The sequence below is a fragment of the Melanerpes formicivorus genome, unplaced genomic scaffold (genome assembly GCF_026170545.1).
Source record: "Melanerpes formicivorus ecotype bairdi unplaced genomic scaffold, bMelFor1.0.p_v2 SCAF_4, whole genome shotgun sequence".
NCBI classification, from domain to species: Eukaryota; Metazoa; Chordata; class Aves; order Piciformes; family Picidae; genus Melanerpes; species Melanerpes formicivorus.
Window position 1 is genome coordinate 16326878 of NW_027142356.1, and position 18660 is coordinate 16345537.

The 18660-nt window shown below is 39.3% G+C and overlaps 1 protein-coding gene across 3 annotated transcripts in view; it reads right to left on the reverse strand.

Moving 5' to 3' along the window:
* Positions 1 to 1042: 1042 nt before the first annotated feature.
* GALNT7 (polypeptide N-acetylgalactosaminyltransferase 7) overlaps positions 1043 to 18660 on the reverse strand; it is a 67660-nt gene continuing 50042 nt past the window's right edge. For 2 of the 3 annotated variants that reach the window (XM_068137077.1, XM_068137079.1), the window contains exons 6-12: positions 16520 to 16702; positions 13341 to 13458; positions 11691 to 11813; positions 9985 to 10203; positions 6694 to 6792; positions 5303 to 5431; positions 1043 to 3275 (exon numbers count right to left, since the gene is read on the reverse strand). In XM_068137077.1, coding sequence (XP_067993178.1) covers positions 3138 to 3275; positions 5303 to 5431; positions 6694 to 6792; positions 9985 to 10203; positions 11691 to 11813; positions 13341 to 13458; positions 16520 to 16702 — 1009 coding nt within the window. In that variant the 3' untranslated portion in view covers positions 1043 to 3137. Of the gene's footprint in view, positions 3276 to 5302; positions 5432 to 6693; positions 6793 to 9984; positions 10204 to 11690; positions 11814 to 13340; positions 13459 to 16519; positions 16703 to 16866; positions 17050 to 18660 lie in introns of all 3 variants that reach the window. The other variant, XM_068137078.1, reaches the window with a different exon arrangement.

Below are 18660 nucleotides of genomic sequence, written 5' to 3' on the forward strand. Positions count from 1 at the left end.
AGGGCAAGAGATTTAATTGATTCTAGGATGGCATCAATGAGGACAGGCCCTTTGACACTGCCCAAAGAGTGCTCTTGGTTCTCCTAGTGCTGGGATCTCCGGTATTATGAAGAAAGATGGTCCCTCCTTCCTAACAGTCCCCTCTTCTCTCTTTACAGCTACATTAAGAGAGATTGTAGCAAGGTGGTTCTTGGTCTCTTCTCCTTAGGAACTAGTGATAGAATGAGAGGAAATGGCCTCAAGTTGTACCAGGGGAGATTTAGATTGGATATTTTAGGAAAATTCTTCACTGAGAGTTATTAAACACTGGAATAAGCTCCCCAGGGAGGTGTTTAAAAGATGCTTAGATGTGGTACTAAGGGACACAGTTTATCATCAGACTTTGTAGCTCTGGATAATCCCTGTACTCTACAACCTTAAGGGTCTTTCCCAACCAAAACAGTTCTAGGATTCTAAAAAAAACAACAAACGTGCTAGCCACTGCTATACACCCAGGGTTTTTCCAAATCTGAATACACAGATGCACTAACAGACAGCTGAGAAACAAAAACATCATCTGTAAAAAAGTGCTGTAGATTTCAGCATTCAGATTTGCTTTTAAGCAAATAATCGTGTCCTCTTTGCCCTGATTTAATAAAGAGCATACTCTTTGGCTAAGAAACCTTCCCAGCAAAAATGTATCTTTAATTTAAACATATTCGTTAGTGCACACATAAATGGACTAAGATAAAAAAAGGAGTCAAAACACTACCACCTAGTCCTGACTTTTGGTTCTGCTTTAAAATTCATTCTCAGGTTCATTTTCTATAAGCATATGAAGTCTACCTAGTTAGATCAGGGTGGGTGCAAAATATGTCCACGTGGCATCTCTCAGTGGAAATGTCATTTCTCATTTCACGGGGAAAGAAACCTGAGTCCCCACAGATGTGACAAAAGGTACTGAGATAAAAAGTAAAATGAAATACTTACAGATATGCAGCTGGTACCACTGAAGTTTCTAGCTTTTGCAATTCGGGGTTTCTACAAAGATAATAATCCATTTTTACTCTGTAGACGTGTAGTAAACCCAAAAATTCAAATATTTTATTTACTTCACCTAAAAAAACAAGTAACCCATAAGTAAGATATACATAGGTTTCTCAGATTTACCCCTAATAAATTTCTTTAAGATTTATACAATTTCTACAGAAACATACAGTGTATCAAAATCTGCATAAATCAAATTTATAAAATATGTAGAAATGCATAGTGATATTATCATCAACTTACAAAGCAAGAATATGGGAATTATTTTTTTTTCCAAGCCAGCTAGAGTAGGAAAAAGTCATTACAGCAACAGCTTCTTACGATCTCATGTTGTGTAAGGTTTCAGTCTCACATACAGATTCATATTCACATACAGCGTTAGCTTTCAATGAATTGCACAAAATACCCATTTAAAATGCACAATTTATGTGCCACCATTCTTCCTCTTATGCATAGTCGTATGATTATCTACCCAACACACAAAAATGGAGTCAGTTTTCATACACACAAGGAACAAGTACCGATACAGCCCCTCATTTTCCTTTTTTTTCCAGTTTCTCCCTCCTTTATTTTCTAGTTTTCATAGCTCTGAAGGGATAGATGAGAAGTTTAAAGAAACTAGGAAAGATCCTAAACTAATAGATCAGTGCAGACAGCCTGTAAAGATCAAACTCTTGTCACCAAATATAATACCTAAGTCTTGTTAACATCAATAGAAGCTGCATGCAATGCTATTGTAGATTTCAGGGAAGTATTTAGTCAAATTTAAGTGTGACATTTTATAGGTGCAACTCTTATGAAATCAGTACACTGATGTTAACATTTAGCAGTCACAAAACCTGGAACAAGGAAGTGAGGAGAAGTAATTTCTCGTCCACCTCTTTGTTCATTCAAAGTAAATACTCCTAAGGGATTTTGCATCAACTCCTTTTCAGAATGTTTCTAGAAATGTCTTTACTTTCTATTCTGTACACTGTAGCACCAAGTGATTGTATTTTGTGTTTGTAATCCCTCAGGAGAAGTTTCTAATGACAAAAATAAGAAGACAATCAGTATGCATAAGTATGGTTTCAGGATTTCCATTTCTCTTTTCAAATCCAAATCTGGCATCCAAACTAGTGGACGGATGTAAAGAATTACGCAAGCGCGTGAAGAAGCTGGATGGGTTTTTTTCTGAATTGAAAGTTTTAGTTCACCTCTAAGTGATTTCCACCTAAAATAACAACACAAATGAAGCATTGGATTCTTTCTAAGTTTTGTGTAATTGTGCAGCTTTATTTCTTTCCTTAAATTAATTTTATTATTTTTATGTAAGGCATGGTTTAAACAAGCAAGTTAGTGCTTATAAATTCTTAGCTGGAATCGTAATGGTGCTTATTTTCATTGAGATGTACCACATCAACACTAAACTTGACACTGAGCTCTTCCTTGCACCATAGAAAGCTTTTAGTCAAACTAGAGTAGCCAAACTGGCAACAGAAATTTGTCTTTGCTAATGCAGTAACTACAAGGGGTGGGCTGGTTGGTTCCTACCCCGGTGACCGCTCAGAAAAATTCTTTGTGTGATTTCCAACAAACGCTTTTCTTGTGAAAGAGAGAAATGAAAGAGGCACTAAATATGTTGAAATTCACCTTCCAAAAAAGCAGCATGACTGTGAGAGAAGGCCACCCTGGCTAATAACCTGTGGCAGTGCTTAGTAAGATGTAAAATTAAATAAAAATATACAACAGGTTGATAATCACCAAGTTCTGTGAAAATCTGGTTACTCCAACCTTTTCAAGTGTGTGTAAAAAAACTGTCTTCAGACCCCTGAGTGTAATCCAAAGAAGACGACAACGCTTTTAACTATGCTCCTATGAAACATAGCTAACAGCACATTAATTTACCAACATCTTAAAACAAAACAATGTAAACATCTACAGAGTTTAAGGTAAAGCAGTTTTGTAAACATTAACTGCAGATGATAATGTTATTGTAATAATCACAGTTCCTCTATGTCCTTCATCCAAGCCAGGAGGCTCGCAGCTGTACAAAGTTAATAATTGCAGCAGTTTCCAGGCTATATTCAGTCCTGTACGAATTAATATGTCAGTAGGTAGGTTTTGTCTGTCTACACACTAAGGATGTTGTTCATTTCCCATTTTTGTGTTGCTTTACTGGAGTCACACTCTGAAATGAAAACTTGATGGAGGACTTCGGAGCGATCCAAGCACTTCCCTGATGGAATGTGAGTAAATCTGTGCAGATTCTGGAAAACAAAATCGTCAGGAACATGTGTTGTTGGGGGTTTTGTTTTGTTATTTTTGTGTTTTTTTAATCTTTGGAATTTTTAATATTTCCCCCCACACACACACAAATGCAATATAGCTATTTACAAAACCAGGTTTCAGGGGCCCCGGAACAGATCAGTTCCATACTCATTTTACTATTTGTTAAATCTAGACTTTATTACTATGAAATGTTGGATCCATATAGGTCCATTTGGGATGCCTCTCATTTCTCTAAGGCAGGAAACTGCTAAGAAAATGAGTAAAACTGTGTCTAAAATGCTTCCAACCTTTTTATCCATCCTGTATTAACCCAAAAGATTAACACTAAAGGGCCTCTTTATGAGAACTGACTTCACTGGGCAGATACCCTTTCAGTTATTTCTCACACAAAGCAACTGCACAACACCAACACTTAACCACACTGGGAAAAACACACTAGTTTTCCTCCCTGATTTAGAAAAAAAGACAAGAGGGTGAGAGTAACTGCAGACATTGTGCCTAGCACACTCAGGCCAAGGCTTGCACGTTGGCTCCTTCCACAGTCCCCCTGCTGCCATGACCAAGTCTCACACATTTGCAAAGTGGCCTGACTCACCATGCCAGATAAAGTCCTGACTTGATGACTGGTTGCATCTAGTCTGGAGAGCAACAGAGAAGCAAACCCAGGGCACTGTGGTCAGGGTGGAGGTCCACAGCTCTGCCCTATGTACTCTCCCACCACTTCCACAAGCATTTGGACATCCAAATGTTGGTTCAGCTCAATACCTGCTCCTGCTGTATGGCCAGACATCAGGGTCCTTTGCTTGTGGGGTAAACAGATGTCTGAACAAAAGCAATACACAGACCACTGCCAGACCTGTTCGGGATGTTTGCTTATGGACACTGAAGCCCTGCTACTGCTCGAAGCTTAAGCAGCGTGGATGTTAAGCTCACCAAAGAAACACTTTGAGAAGAGCCAAGTAGCATGCCAGGACACACGCTGAATGGCTGAAGAGTTAATAAGTGATACATCTTTTTCCAGTATTAAAGCACAAGCTGTCAGGCACCAAAACACCGCTGATCAGTTTTTACATTTCAGGTTTAAAAAATTTTGTCTGTCTACATGGCACAAGAAAGCTAGATCAAAATGACATTATGGTGCTTGGTATTTCCTAGCTTTATACAAATATCAAAAAATGGAGTGGCTACAATCCAAGGATAGTATTACCCTTAGACTATTCAGTCTTATTTTTCAAGAGACAAACAGAAAAACAGCCTTAGACATTTTATAAAGTAACATTTTCAAAAGTAGCATTAATAGAGGCCTTACGGATGTAGGGACTGTAGCATGCGGATCAGCCAAGTCTTCATTAAAGATTCAGAGATTTTGCAATAGCATTATAATGGTGCCACACCCAAAATTCACAACAGAGCATGTTATTTGAGAACAGCTAACGAAGAGGAAAAGGGAATACCGAAGAAGGCAAAGACAACACAAAAAGGTAAAGAGTAACACTACATTTACCTGTTCCTATGTAGGCTTGGTAACACCTTCTGGCTTTAAATAGAGGAACACTTCCATTCAGACCTCCCAAAATCAGATTTAATATCAACTCTAGCTGCTAAATTCAGCCCAACATTTCAGTAATCTCACAGCATGCATTTGATAAAACTTGACAGAAAGCATGCAAGCATAGAGGGTTAGGTCACTGGAAACTTTTAGGAACTCTGTCACTAGTAGCGGACATCCTCTCTGCTCCCTCATAGCATAGCTGTGCAGCACATGTAGCTCCATGAAATTTTCCTTAGAGATCTTGCTACAGAAGACTAGAACTGCTAGTAACAGCGTGTTTCCCGAGAGGAATTTCTCCTGGCAAGCTTGGATTTCCAAGCGTGCAACTAATACTTGCTTCAGTTAGCCTTGCTACAGATCTTGATTTTCAGATATATGTAAAATAATATAAAAAGTGCAAAAAGGAGAAGATGCAAATTACAATTTGTTTTCTAATGTGTATCTGATGCATACCTTGAAGTATTGCCAATCCTTGTGTTCATTCTGATTACAGTGTGTAATCATAATTTTGGATCCATCCGGTCCTTTAGTCAAGCACTGATCATACTGCATGAGTTGATTAGCTTCATTGATTCGGAAAAGCTTACATTGAAAAAAACAGAAACTTGACTCAAAATAATGAATATTTTAGAAACACTGAAAGCACCAGCAAAATTTCATCACTCAAAACATTCTCTCATGTTGTTCCCCCTATCTTTCATGAAGGTTCTTTTAATTTACATGACGTCATGTACTTTTATTATCACGACACTCAGTTCCATGGGTAATTTGCCTGTAGGATTTAGAAGGCTAAAAGACTGACTTAGCATGACAAAAATAATAAAAACAAAGAGATTCCTATTTCATAGACTTCTGAAAGTGTTTGGCCAAACAATCCACTGTCTTTCGACAGCTCTTGTAACACTTTAGTCCTGGACAGTAATTTCATGTGAAGACAGTTAAAACTTTGGCATTTTTCCCCATGGAGATGAAATCAAACTAATACATCCAGACACAAACAGATGTGCTAACTAATTCTTGTGAAATAATGGTTAGAGAAAAAGTAGACAACTCAGACGACTTTTAAATTAAATATCAAAATAAAAAAACATTTCCAGAAGCTACTAAGAGCTAACCCAAATATGACTTTCAAAAGCATAATCCTCCATGTGATCCCATGACTGCCATGACAAAATTTGTCTGCTTCAAGTCCACATCAGCATAAATAAGGTCTTCAAAATTTGGTAAAAATTCCATCTGAAAAAGGAGCAGTACAGACAGAACAGCGTATTTCTGTGATAGTGTGGGTAGGTTTACAAAGACACAGGTCAAGCATGGTAATGACTTGGATTGCAACCACCTATTAGTATTTATGTTCTGCCAACTGATTTGTAAATGAAGCAGAGACAGATTTGTATTCTATCTTGTCTCCTGTGGAAGATGAGCTACTGCACAGAAGTGTTTTATACTTCCATTAGAACAAAACAACTTTGAGAAATAATTTAGCCCAAGTGAGTAAAGGGGTTGTTTACTGAAGGATTAATTATTTAGTGAAAATAAATGTTGAATGACCAGCAATGCTAAAAGCTTCAGTTACTCTAATGCAGTGATATGGGTGCTTCAATACACAGTTCTTGCATCCTCATGTACTTGAGGTACTGAAGAAGCGACTATGAATTTGCATTCAATTTTGTTTTGTTTGTGTTTGAAATGACATTTTCAGATTCCTGTATTTTAGCAATATACTTATGAAAAAACTCTTATTCTCATCTTTGTAGCTGGCACCTACATGACTCTATGTACAGGCTTAACAGAAAACTCGCCTGCAAACAGTTCTCCTTCAGACTTGCCTCCAAGCTCCTTACCTGATTTCCTCCCATTCTGTGGCATGGCCCAAGCTCAACGAAGCCACCATTGGTATGCCCCATGCTGTCAATGCAGTAAGCTGTTTCAAAGCCTCTAATCTGGAAAAAAGGGTTGCACTCTAACTTAGTGTCAAGGCAAAAATAAGCATGAAAGAGTTCAGAGGATTCCCACTTATCTTTCAGACCAGAAACAGATATCTGACAGAGAGATGCAAGACAAACCTGTGTATGAAATTCAATTACTGATGTTCTGGGAGACAGAGCTTCAAACTGCCCATGCTAATTTGCAGGTTCTTATGTGATTTTAGAGTACACAGATAAAGCTAGAGTTGCAAAACTCCAAATTAATGACACCAAAATGTAGGGCTTTCAAGTATTTTAATTTATTCAATCGCCTATCAAAGCATGTTCAGGCTTCTAAGTCTTCATAAATAAAGCAGGAGCTGAGCTAAGTTGCTCTCATCTTGTGGATGAAGAGAAACAGGATGCAGAAAAGTAATGCATGGCAGTTATTAACTGGAGCCAAGCACAGCCCACTGACCCTGCTGCTCAGATGTGCCCTCTGCAGAAGCAATTACAAGGGAAAAGAAACAGAATGTGATGAGGGTCAGGCATAGGGATAAATAGAACACAACTTCTGTCAGAAAGCAAACCTCAACTGCTCATTATCTTATTCCCTGCTCATAAGGGCCAAAGAACTTTATGAAGACTTCATGACACATAACATTCTTTCCAGACCTATTTTCTTTGCCAGAGCCTCTTTCTTCTTTGTGATGGTAGAAGACAGTCTGGAGGACTAAGATCAGACCTGACGTCCAGAGAGTATTAGGGAACGTGAATTCCACACTTTTATTCCTGATGGTTTGGAAATACAATTGACGTGGTGTTACAAATGCAGGGGAGGAATTTGTCAGATGTAGGATAACTAGCAGCTAGTGAAAATGAGTTAAAACTCCAGAGACATTTCTGAACTTCTGACTTTCCCAGTGCTTTACCAGTGCTGTCTTCTTATCAGGGACAAGGCTGAAGAATCTGTCCTATGAAGACAGACTGAGAGACTTGGGGCTATTCAGGCTGGAGAAGAGAAGGCTCCAAGGAGACCTCATTGTGGCCTTCCAGTATCTGAAGGGAGCCTACAAGAAAGCTGGGGAGGGACTTTTTCAGGTGTTGAGCCTGCAGTGTGCCCAGGCAGCCAGGAGGGCCAATGGCATCCTGGCCTGCATCAGGAACAGTGTGGCCAGCAGGAGCAGGGAGGTCATTCTGCCCCTGTACACTGCACTGGTTAGGCCACACCTCGACTACTGTGTCCAGTTCTGGGCCCCTCAGTTTAGGAAGGGCTTTGACTTGCTGGAACGAGTCCAGAGAAGGGCAACGAAGTTGGTGAGGGGTTTGGAACACAAGCCTTATGAGGAGAGACTGAGGGAGCTGGGGCTGCTTAGCCTGGAGAGGAAGAGACTCAGGGGTGACCTTATTGCTCTCTACAACTACCTTAAGGGGGGTTGTAGACAGGCAGAGGTTGGTCTCTTCACCCAGGCAGCCAGCACCAGAACAAGAGGACACAGTCTCAGGCTGCGCCAGGGGAGGTTCAGGCTGGAGGTCAGGAGGAAGTTTTACACAGAGAGAGTGATTGCCCATTGGAATGGACTGCCTGGGGAGGTGGTGGAGTCGCCAACACCGGAGGTGTTCAGAAGGAGACTTGACAGGGTGCTTGGTTGCATGGGTTAGTTGATTAGGTGGTGTTGGGTGATAGGTTGGACGCGATGATCTTGAAGGTCTCTTCCAACCTGGTCTGGTCTGGTCTATTCTATTCTATTCTTGTCGCCCTTAACATTTGCTGCTGAGGCTTGCAGGGCTTGTCAGCTTTGCCTATTTGGTTAATGACAGGACTAGGGAGAATGGAACGAAACTAGAAATGGGTAGATTCAGACTGGATGTTAGGAAGAAGTTTTTCACTGTGAGGGTGGTGAGACACTGGAATAAGTTGCCCAGGGAGGTGGTAGAAGCCCCAACCCTGGAGCTTTTTAAGGCCAGGGCTGGATGTGGCTGTGAGCGTAAGGTGTCCCTGCCCGTGGCAGGGGAGATGGAACCAGATGGTCCTTGAGGTCCCTTCCAACCCTAACAATTCTATGATTCTATGATTCCCACAAGGTGGCCATTATTATTTTATTCTCTTCCGATACTTTTACCTCAGTAAATAGTAGCATATAATAAGTCTTCCTAACCCTTCACACAGATTCAAATGGACATCTAAGGCTAATGTAGTAACTCATGCCTTGTGCCAGCTTTCAGGTAGGAAATGAAGGTGTCATTATTCACCCAGTCCATCAGATACAAGACTATTTATATCCTCTTTCCAGCATGCACACATTCTGTATTCCTAATTTCTCAGACAAATTAGAGATGATGCTTTCTTGGCTGTAGGAAACAGCATAAGTTTAGCAGGACACAGACATCTTCCTCTCATAATGAGATGACTTTCTGATTTTGCCTCCACAATCAGCAGAACTGAAACGAATAGGAGACAAGGTACGCCTAGAACCAACGCAAGAAAACTGAACACAGGCAGAAGGCCTGCAGTAATAGCTCCTCCAGCTGTGAGCTAAGTGCTCAAAGGTTCAGTGAAGTGCCCTGCCTCACATGGCAATACACTGTCTGTCAACCATGTGAAAATGTTAAATTTGAAACCACATTATTAATTTAGCAAAATCATACTCATATATGCTCATGCTGTACATGACTGTTAAGGAATCATATAAAATCATTACATAGAGATTTACTGAGGCTGTAACTGTATGAGTACATCTCAGGCTAGCAAACATAGGCAGAATGTACTCCACCTGGATTGAATAACCTATTCTCTAGGCCTTCACAGAGAAAGATTTTCACCTATTAATCCCCACCAATTCTCCTACACACAGAGGATTTGCACTTTTTGTTAAAAAACCTCAACCCAAACTAAAAAACAAAGTAAAAAAAACCCAAACCATAAATGACCCTAAACTCCAATTAAGAAAAAAAGGCTGGAGACATAGCTAAAGAATGTTAAAAATCATCCTTCAAAGATCTGTGAAGCTAATTTAAAAAAACCAACAAAACCCCAACCCCCCCCACTTTTACAGTATTTTTTTTCCTAGGGTTATCTCTCTATAGCTTTTTCCTGCTATGATACTTCTTAGTATAGCAGTAATTAAATAATCCAAAAGCCTGTTCTTAGACTGATGTCAAATAACAACCATTTCCATTTGAAAAAAAGAAGCTCCCTGACAAATACAGGTTATGTACTGTACTTACCTCTCCCCAGTCCACGTTTTTAGGTGGTAAGGGATAATAAGAAGGTATATCATATGCTATTTCTTCCATAAACCACTTGAAACTTTTGCAGTTGTGATCCTCACGGAATTTCTTCAGCTCAGATATATCTCCATAGGGCAGCGCTTTTGTCTCTGGCCGACTGGCATAGAAGTAATCTTTGTATTCGTCCCACCACACTTCTACAACTCTGACATAGTTCTGTGAAGAGCAATGACATTGTTGGAATTATTATACAGCACCAGGAATTTGTCACATTCAGCAGATTATACAAGGCACACGAATATTGTTTTCAAATAACAGTTTAGGACTAAAGCCATCAAAATAAACTGGCTTGCTTAATGACAATAGAAAAGTCTTCCTAAGGTTAGAGAATGCTTATTTGAAAATAAAGGCTCTTCAGTTATGGGTGCAATAAAATGTTGCACTCCTCTGCTATGGTGTATCAGAACCGCAATTCAGAGTTTCTATTCATCTTCTACAGATTTAATACAAGGAATGATATGCATTAGTTCACCAAGGGTGAAAAACCGAAGTCTTAAATGGGTCAGCATGACACACCAAGGAGATTTTATCTTAAGTAGTTTATTGCTGCTTTGAGAAGGGGAAAAATGGATAGCTGGTCTGGTGAACAAGCCTCTCCCTCTCATCTTTCTTCTCAGTTTCTTTGATAGCTCTTATCTCTACAGTACCTGTACATGCTCTAGATGCACACCTCACCTTGTACAGTTCTAGCATTACAGACATAGTGTTAAAACAATCTTAATAGATCCAACTAAAGGCACAAAATATTGTTTCACCTTAATCCACATTCAGCATAAATCAAACAAAGTTATAAACCAAACATATTCCTATGGGGATAGCAGGGTGCCTGAAGAGGACAAAAGCTATTCCTGCTTCCTGTGTTGTACAGAGAAGCAGCTTTAAGAACACGCAGCAGTGGTTTGCTGTATTCAGTAATGGGACAAGCAGACTCATGTAAGGTGTTTATAGATATACAGTAAATACTTTTGATCAGCTTTTTAGAAGAATTAAATGGTTTTCGTAATTTCAGACAAAGCAAACAAAACATCTTGCCTGCCCTGCACAATGGAGCTATCATTTGCTATCCTATCTCCCACTGATCTGTCTCTATCCCCAGCCACGCTCATTTCCCCTCCTCTCCATTCTATGGTCCTAGCACTTGTTCAATCAAAGTATTAATCATTTCACATTACTAATATAGGTCTCTTTTTTGGGGTGTCAGGTTAGTTTTCTACCATTAAGACAGTATGTGGTAACTCAGCCTATGATCACACCCTATCAAGCCAAAGGGGGATTTCAAACCCATGATCACTATTTCCAGGAGCATGCTGTAGTTACTTGTAGTAGTTGTTTGTACTTCAGTTGCGCACAGTGCAGCTTAGGGTCCTGAGAGTATGCAATAGGAAATGGCATTTGTACCTCACAGACGGGGAGGGATGGAGCAAGAAAATGGGTTACAGAAATCTCTACTCTTATTAACAGTGAGATAGGCAGAAAGACTTCCCTCTTAAGGGGATAACCATCTCAACTTCAGACACTAAATAGCTTTGGATGAAGTGCTCTTCAAACTGATAATAATTTTAGAACATTTATCTAAAACTTCTGTTATGAAAAGAACACAAACAAACAAAAAACCTGCCTTCGAGATTGCAGCAAAACAGTACCTTTAATGTGGGAGAAGAGCCAACATACACAGGGGGTGGATTTCCTTGCCAACCCTGGAGACGATAGATGTGTCCAACACGAGAACAGGGAACAAACAACAGTTTTCCCCCACATTGCCAGATCTACAAATTGAAGCAAAGGTTATTAACATATAAGCACAGAAATTTAAATGATAAGTTATGGAAGAAATGTCAAATACTTTTATTACTATACCAACTGCATGATATAGATTTATGTTTTCACTTCAGATGTAAGCACAAACATACTAGGTCTCTGAAATGAAAGGCTGTACTGAGTTCTAAGTACAAACACATTTTTCCTTTAACTGCAGTAGTTGAAAATAAAATCTGAGTAAAATGTATTACCATTCTGAAATTCTGCCCCTTCCACATGTCTTTGAGCAATCCATTTATGTAGAAAAAAAATCCCTGTACCTAAATCTCAGCTTGCTCAGTTTTGACAAGTTTGAAATGTAGCATCAAAACTAAACTGAAGGTAACTTTGAGGCCGTTCCAAATTAATTTGAGTTACAGATTAGAAGTATGACTTAGCGGCATTAGGAAAGATGGGCAGAATAGTTTACTTCCTTCATTGCATCATCATAATCAAACCAATTAATTTTCATCAAAGAAACCCATCAGCTATGCAAGGCCTTTATATTTGCCAACTAAGAGCCAGCATGCAAGCCTCATAAATGTGATTTAGTTCTCAAAATTGGTTGTGATATACACTAAACCAATTAGGTTTCTATATAATCAGCATTTGAATTACAGAACTACTCTATGTAATTTCAATCATGATTTAGCTCCAAGAGAGAGGGAGAGTTAGAAGGATAAAGACTCTGTATGTGTAGTAGCCTCAATAACTACCTTTTGCATATGGATTTACAATCGAGCAAGTGCTCTCAAAGCCTTCCTCAAAATCATGAAAAGCAAAAGTATCTAGGGGAGCTCTCAATGTACTTTCAGTAAAATTCATCGACAATTTCAAAGATAGCTGCTGAGGATATTGCATGTCTCCACTTATGTTTGCTAACTGGGACAGATTCCTGCTGTCTGCCACTTGTGTCATTATGAATACCAAAGCTACAAGAAGCTAATGATTATCATCTTATGTTTCCTGCTAACTGAAGAGCATGCATATGCCTAGGAGCGAAACCAAAGTCTTCTGTAGTGATTACAAGTGATGCAGTTAGCACTCCCATTATGAAGACTTCTCTTGTAAAGAAGCTTTTGAAAATTTGAAAAGTCTAAGAGATCTTTTGTCACCCATAAAAATGGCAGGGCAGATGACTTTTTGTTGCATTATTATATACTTTACAGGCATCTATGTATAAATTGGGTGCTATTTGTCCTCTATAATAACTTCCATTTAAACCATTTATCGGTCCCAAACCATTAACAAAATCTGGATTACTCAGCATATAGGTCTCAGCACTAGGCCACCTCTGAACACTTCTGTCCCACAAACCCATGAGGAAAAATTGAGAACATGCATCTCTACTACAACATGCCCTCACAACAAAACCTTCTGGGCTTCCTAAGGCAGAGGTGGTGCAAATCAGACGCAGGTCTGTCTGAATTACCAAACAACAGTATTTATGGAGAATGATCTATTAAACTGAATTAGTTTTCAAGCTTTGGTTTTACCTTGTAAGAAATTTCAAAATTTTCACCACCCCAAATCTGAAGCCCTGGATCATACAGACCCAGTTCAAAGAAGAAATCACGTTCAATGGCAAACAATCCACCAGCCATCGCAGGGGACCTGAAAGAGGAAAACAGTGTAACTCCTTTTGCCAAAAGATAGCATTTGGAGAAAGCTTTACAGTAGTAATTCACTGTTAGCGTATAAAGAGTGGATAAATGGCAATATGCTGAAAAATCATAAAGCTTTGTGATCAGCTTCCAGCAATTTTCAGAAGTGACATCTGTATAATTTTTAGTAAAGTCTCATATTTTACTGTTTTTCTTTTTAAAAGAAGCCAGACAGTAGGCTTCCAGTGAAATAAAAAAAGTTGAGAATCAGTGTAACATTTCTTTCTTGAAAGTTGTTTACATCTTTGAGATAACAAATGAGACTGCATAGCAGACTGTTTTACATTCCAAGGAGCTGCCACATTGAAACTTACTGTTTATTAAACAAGAAATAGAGTTTCTCCAGCTAAATTATACCTTTCTCTCTTTCTCCTCTGGCTCTTTTCCTACCACTGCCAAATGAGACACTTTTAATGCACTCAGTAAAACTTTTAAGAGGGCCTGGGTCAAGTTGCACAAGGGTTTCCATTTTGGTTTAGTGATTTTCTTGTTGTTTCGGTGATTCTTTTTGTTTGGTTGGTTTGGTTTTGTGGTGTGTTTTTTTTCTTTCCCCCTCTCCCCCAAATGGCTTCATAAATCCCTCCATCTATGCCAGGTTCAATTACCAAATTTTAATGTGTCAAAAAGACATCATGGTTTGGATTAGAGTATTTTACAGAATGACTCTAACCAAAATTCTTTGGTATCTTTCTCACACTGAAACAGAGTAGACTATGTTAAGCCATTTACCATGCACATACCAAGCATTTTTCAGCTAAGGATCAAGAAATGTATAAACCCCCTAATGGATACAAGCTGGAGTCAGTGCTAAGTTGGCAATTAAAAAGAAAAAGCTGGTAAAGAAGAAAAAGTGGTATTTTTTTTCCTGACTTCAGATGATCTGCAGCACTGAAAAGGGAAGGATCCTACAGACAGATCACTCTGGTGAGCCAAGTACAGTACAAGTGAAATATTCCCTCCTGAACAAATAATTGAAAGATGGGTCATTTCTAGAGCCATTACTCAGCCTCTTAATTCCGTTAGATTTTTTTAAGACTGTGGTGCTCCTTTTAACAGCAATGATGATGTATTTCCCTTCTGCACATGTATGCTGTGGGGGAGAACTGCTTAAGTAACCTGTCAGGTTTATATGTACCCCCTCTGCGTAACAGGGGCAGGGTGACAACAAAACTAGAGCTGCTGGGTGTATCAGCTTAATTAAGTAGAGTGATTACCAGTTTAGTTGCTCTCTAAATTACCTCTTCAGATGCTGAGTTACTCCTAAATGTCCCCTTCTACTTGTGTGCCTACTATATTTTCCTCCAACATTGCTTCTGCACCACAGAAGTTCAAAGAATAAGAAGCCAGAGGGCACAGCAGAGAGAAACATGTTGCACAGCACAGCTCTGTGGCCTTCCTGTGTTTTGTTTTTCCTCAGCACCATAAAGACTTACTAAGTGTCAAGACCTCAGATGATGAGGTTTGGTTTTGGCCTCCAACACGCTGTCAAGTGTGCTAAAGAACACAGTAAAATCCACGTAAGCTCAGTGAGAGGTAAGCATAATACTGTGAAACCAGGATTCAGTCCTGGGGCAACTCTCAGATTACAAGAAGTTTGCTTCTGCGCTTTAAGATGTCAAGGGGGCTTTTTTATTATTTATTTTTTCTGAGTTTGTCTGCTTGGTTTTCTTTTTAAACTAAGCATGAATGGCTATGGTTTCAGAGAGACTCTTATTTGGTCTTGCTTGCCTTAGTATTGCTGGAACAACATGCATACAGTCTGGACATAAACAGATGCAGGGTATGTCTCTGTTTAAAAGAAGTATTTTAACTCTGAAAGCGTTACTGAAAATAAAGTCATCTTTTAAACCATTCTGAGAACATGTGTTCTTTGTTTCTGGGAACAGTTTTAAAGAATTTTAAGACCTGTTTGGATGGTGAACACAAAACACAACAGTGATGTTTGAAATAGTTTATCCCCCTCTAAGCAAATATTAAAGTTCCAATGTGGACGGCCTTGTCAGAAAGTGGTATTATTTATATTGTCAACAAAACAGATCAAAGCTTCATAACTTCCTCGCATGTGTTGCCATTTTAGCAGGAAACAATCATGGGTGAGGATAGGGAATTACCAACATCAGTTCTTACAATGTTTAGATGAAATACAGAAGCAATAGAAGACAGCAGATTCTGAAGATGTGAGGATTGCTTTTGAATGTAGTAACACGATTAGTTAAGTGTAAAGGGGACAGCAATAAAAGACAACAGGACCGGTCTCCCAGTCTTGAAAAGCTACCCAGAAACCCCAAGCTAGAGTTTCTAGCTGTTTTCTGTTAGCCAAGAAGAAACATAGCCCCATGTAAAATGTAAGAAGAAGGTGAGACTCCTGCAAAAGTTATTGGGAGCTTTCCCAGAAAATAAGGTGGTGGTTTTATCTGTTTTGTGTATTAAATTCAAATCCCCTAACATACTGAGACCTTAGAAAATATCTAGCCAAGACTCCTAAACGGTATGCTGCTTTGTCAGATGTGATCTGTAAAGTGGGAAAAATGTGGCAAAAGGCATTTTTTGGATGCACAGGCATGCTGTATGCATGCATCAAGCCATGACAGCAGACTACAGATTTTATGCATTACCAGGTATTACAAATACTTACAGCATGCTCGTTATTTCAAATCAAACGGTTAAATAAGCATCTTTGTTTCCAACACTACTTTTAAAAAAACCCTGTCCTAGGTAAATAAAGTTTTTCTTGGAATCAAAGTCATAAACTCTTTTATTTTGCCAAACAAAACTGTGTCATTCTAATGCGCACTCTTATTAACCACACAAGAGCAGGAATGGAGAGGCAACACAAGGTAGCAAAGATATTTTGAGCAAATAGTCAGTTGTGGCAAACAGGTCTGATTAAAGAAAGCAGCTGGTGTGGTCAGAAACACAAGGATTTTCAGGCTCAAAGTACATGCACGTTTTAGTGGATCAATACTGACTTCGGGAAAAACAAGAAACGGGTTAAGTGATTTAGTGATTACCGATACGGTTCAGTTTTTGTCTTTCTGCTTTCCTTCTCTCGCTTGGTCAAGGGAACCCTCTTCCAAAGCATACTCCAATCCCACGCTCCTCTAGCAAACCCATCTTCGTCACCACCCCCTTGTGGTACAATCTTATAAGTGTTGCCATCTATGACATCTATAAGCGGCACGGTGCACGTGGTTCTGTAGTGTGGCGGATGGAGGCAGGGAAGATGCGGTTATGTGCAAGGACCCGCGTGGCACACGTGCACCGACCACAGTTCATGGGAAAAGAGGGGGGGAGGAAAAATGAAAGGGTTTAGACAATTATTCATTGCAAGTCACAGTATGTAAACAGCTCTCTTTACCGATAAGGCTCAGTTTTATGTTTTCGTTTGGACTTTTCCTTGTGGCTTAACGGAATTCGTTTCCATAGCAAACTCCAGTCCCAGGCCCCTCTGGCAAAACCATCTTCATCCCCACCTTGTTGTGGCTCAATGGAATAATCATTCCCATCTATGTAATCTATTAGAGGCACAGTACATGTAGTTCTGAAACATTTATAGAAAGGAAAGAAAGAGCAAAATACAATTTCAGAAGAGTAATCTGTCTAATCTGAGTGTTACACCATTAATTATTAGGCTTAAAGAGCAATTAACCTGAAAAGTCACTTGGAAGCATATTTATAAAAAATTAAGCCTCATTATTAAAAATAGTCCTTCATGTTGTTTTAAGAGGTTCTGAAAGCAGAGAAGTTATTTCTGGATTGCTGATGTATCAATTTATCAGTACTTTTTTCTTTATATGAGACTTCTTGACACTGGTCTTCTAACAAAGCATTGATGGAGGCAAGAGGAGCCTTTAGAGGGCTCATAGTGGGTTCTCATAGTATTATTACTTCCTGTCATATCTATTACTATCAGATCTTAGCTGTCAACAAGTACGAGAAGCTCTTAGCTTTTACTAGTGTAAACATGAATTTTCAATATTCTATACCCTACTCAATTGCCATGAAAATTGGACCTCTTGGGATTAAAAAAAAAAGTTACTGGTGCTCTTCCAGCAGCAGTCTTCAGCAGAATTCTTCCTGTTTGATTTTCAACATGCTCCTCATTGTGATCCATCACATAAAATATTCCCCAACACATTATCTTGTTATCCTCCCCAAATTTTCAAATGAGTTTCCCACTGACTAAAAAATGGAAATGCTTCAAGCTTGAAGTCATATCCTATGAGATGGAAAAGTAAGTAAGGGGAAGAGTAATGCTAATGCCATGGTCTTCTTTGAGGTAAAAATAGCAGCATGCTGTACCCAGGGTGTGCAGGTTTTGGAAGAATGCTATCGAGCACTGCCCTCCAGCACTGTGTGCTTTGGCATCACTGGTGCTCCTGTAACTGCTTCTGCAGGTTGTGCTGGAGGGTGCCTCTAAAGCTGCCTGTTCTCACCAACCTTTCTCTTAAAAGAGAGTAATGCACACTTGATGGAAGCACACAACCATTTCCATCTTCTCTCTAGTATCCTGGCTCAAATACAGTCTTCAAATTGAGTTGCAGCCTTTAAAACACACAAAACCCACTTTTTCCAAGAAAGTTCTGGTAGTATGACAGGTTAACAAATATTTTTTATGATTAAGTGGTTATTTTATGGGATTAAAGAGTTTAAACAAGCACATGGTTTCCTATACACACATACCCCCTGACCACACAAGCTAAAAGTGTGGTAGTAAGCAGCAACAGCAGCTGGAACAGGTGGAAGAAACTAAGCCCCTGGGGATCTGCTTTCCTCTGCCACCTCTCAGATCCCATATATGCAGAGCAGGCGTTCCCACCACTGACTTCCAGCAAGAGCTTGGACTTGCAGCAGAGACAGGCTTGAGCCCTGGCCTTAGTTTGCTAAGGGCAACACTCCAAAGTGCTTCAGAGGAAACAAGTAAGAACACATTGCAAGAACAAAGATGAAAAAGTTAGAGAACTTTGAGATTATAGGGTTCTAAATCCCCATTAAATCAAAGCAACTTTTTAATTAGGCTCCTTATTGAGTCAGAACATTTTTATGATGGCCCCTCAGATCATTGCAAATGACAGGAGCTGTCTTACATTTAATCTATATTAAGCAAAATATTTAGTATGCCCACTAAAATAAACTATCAGAGATCTGTTTG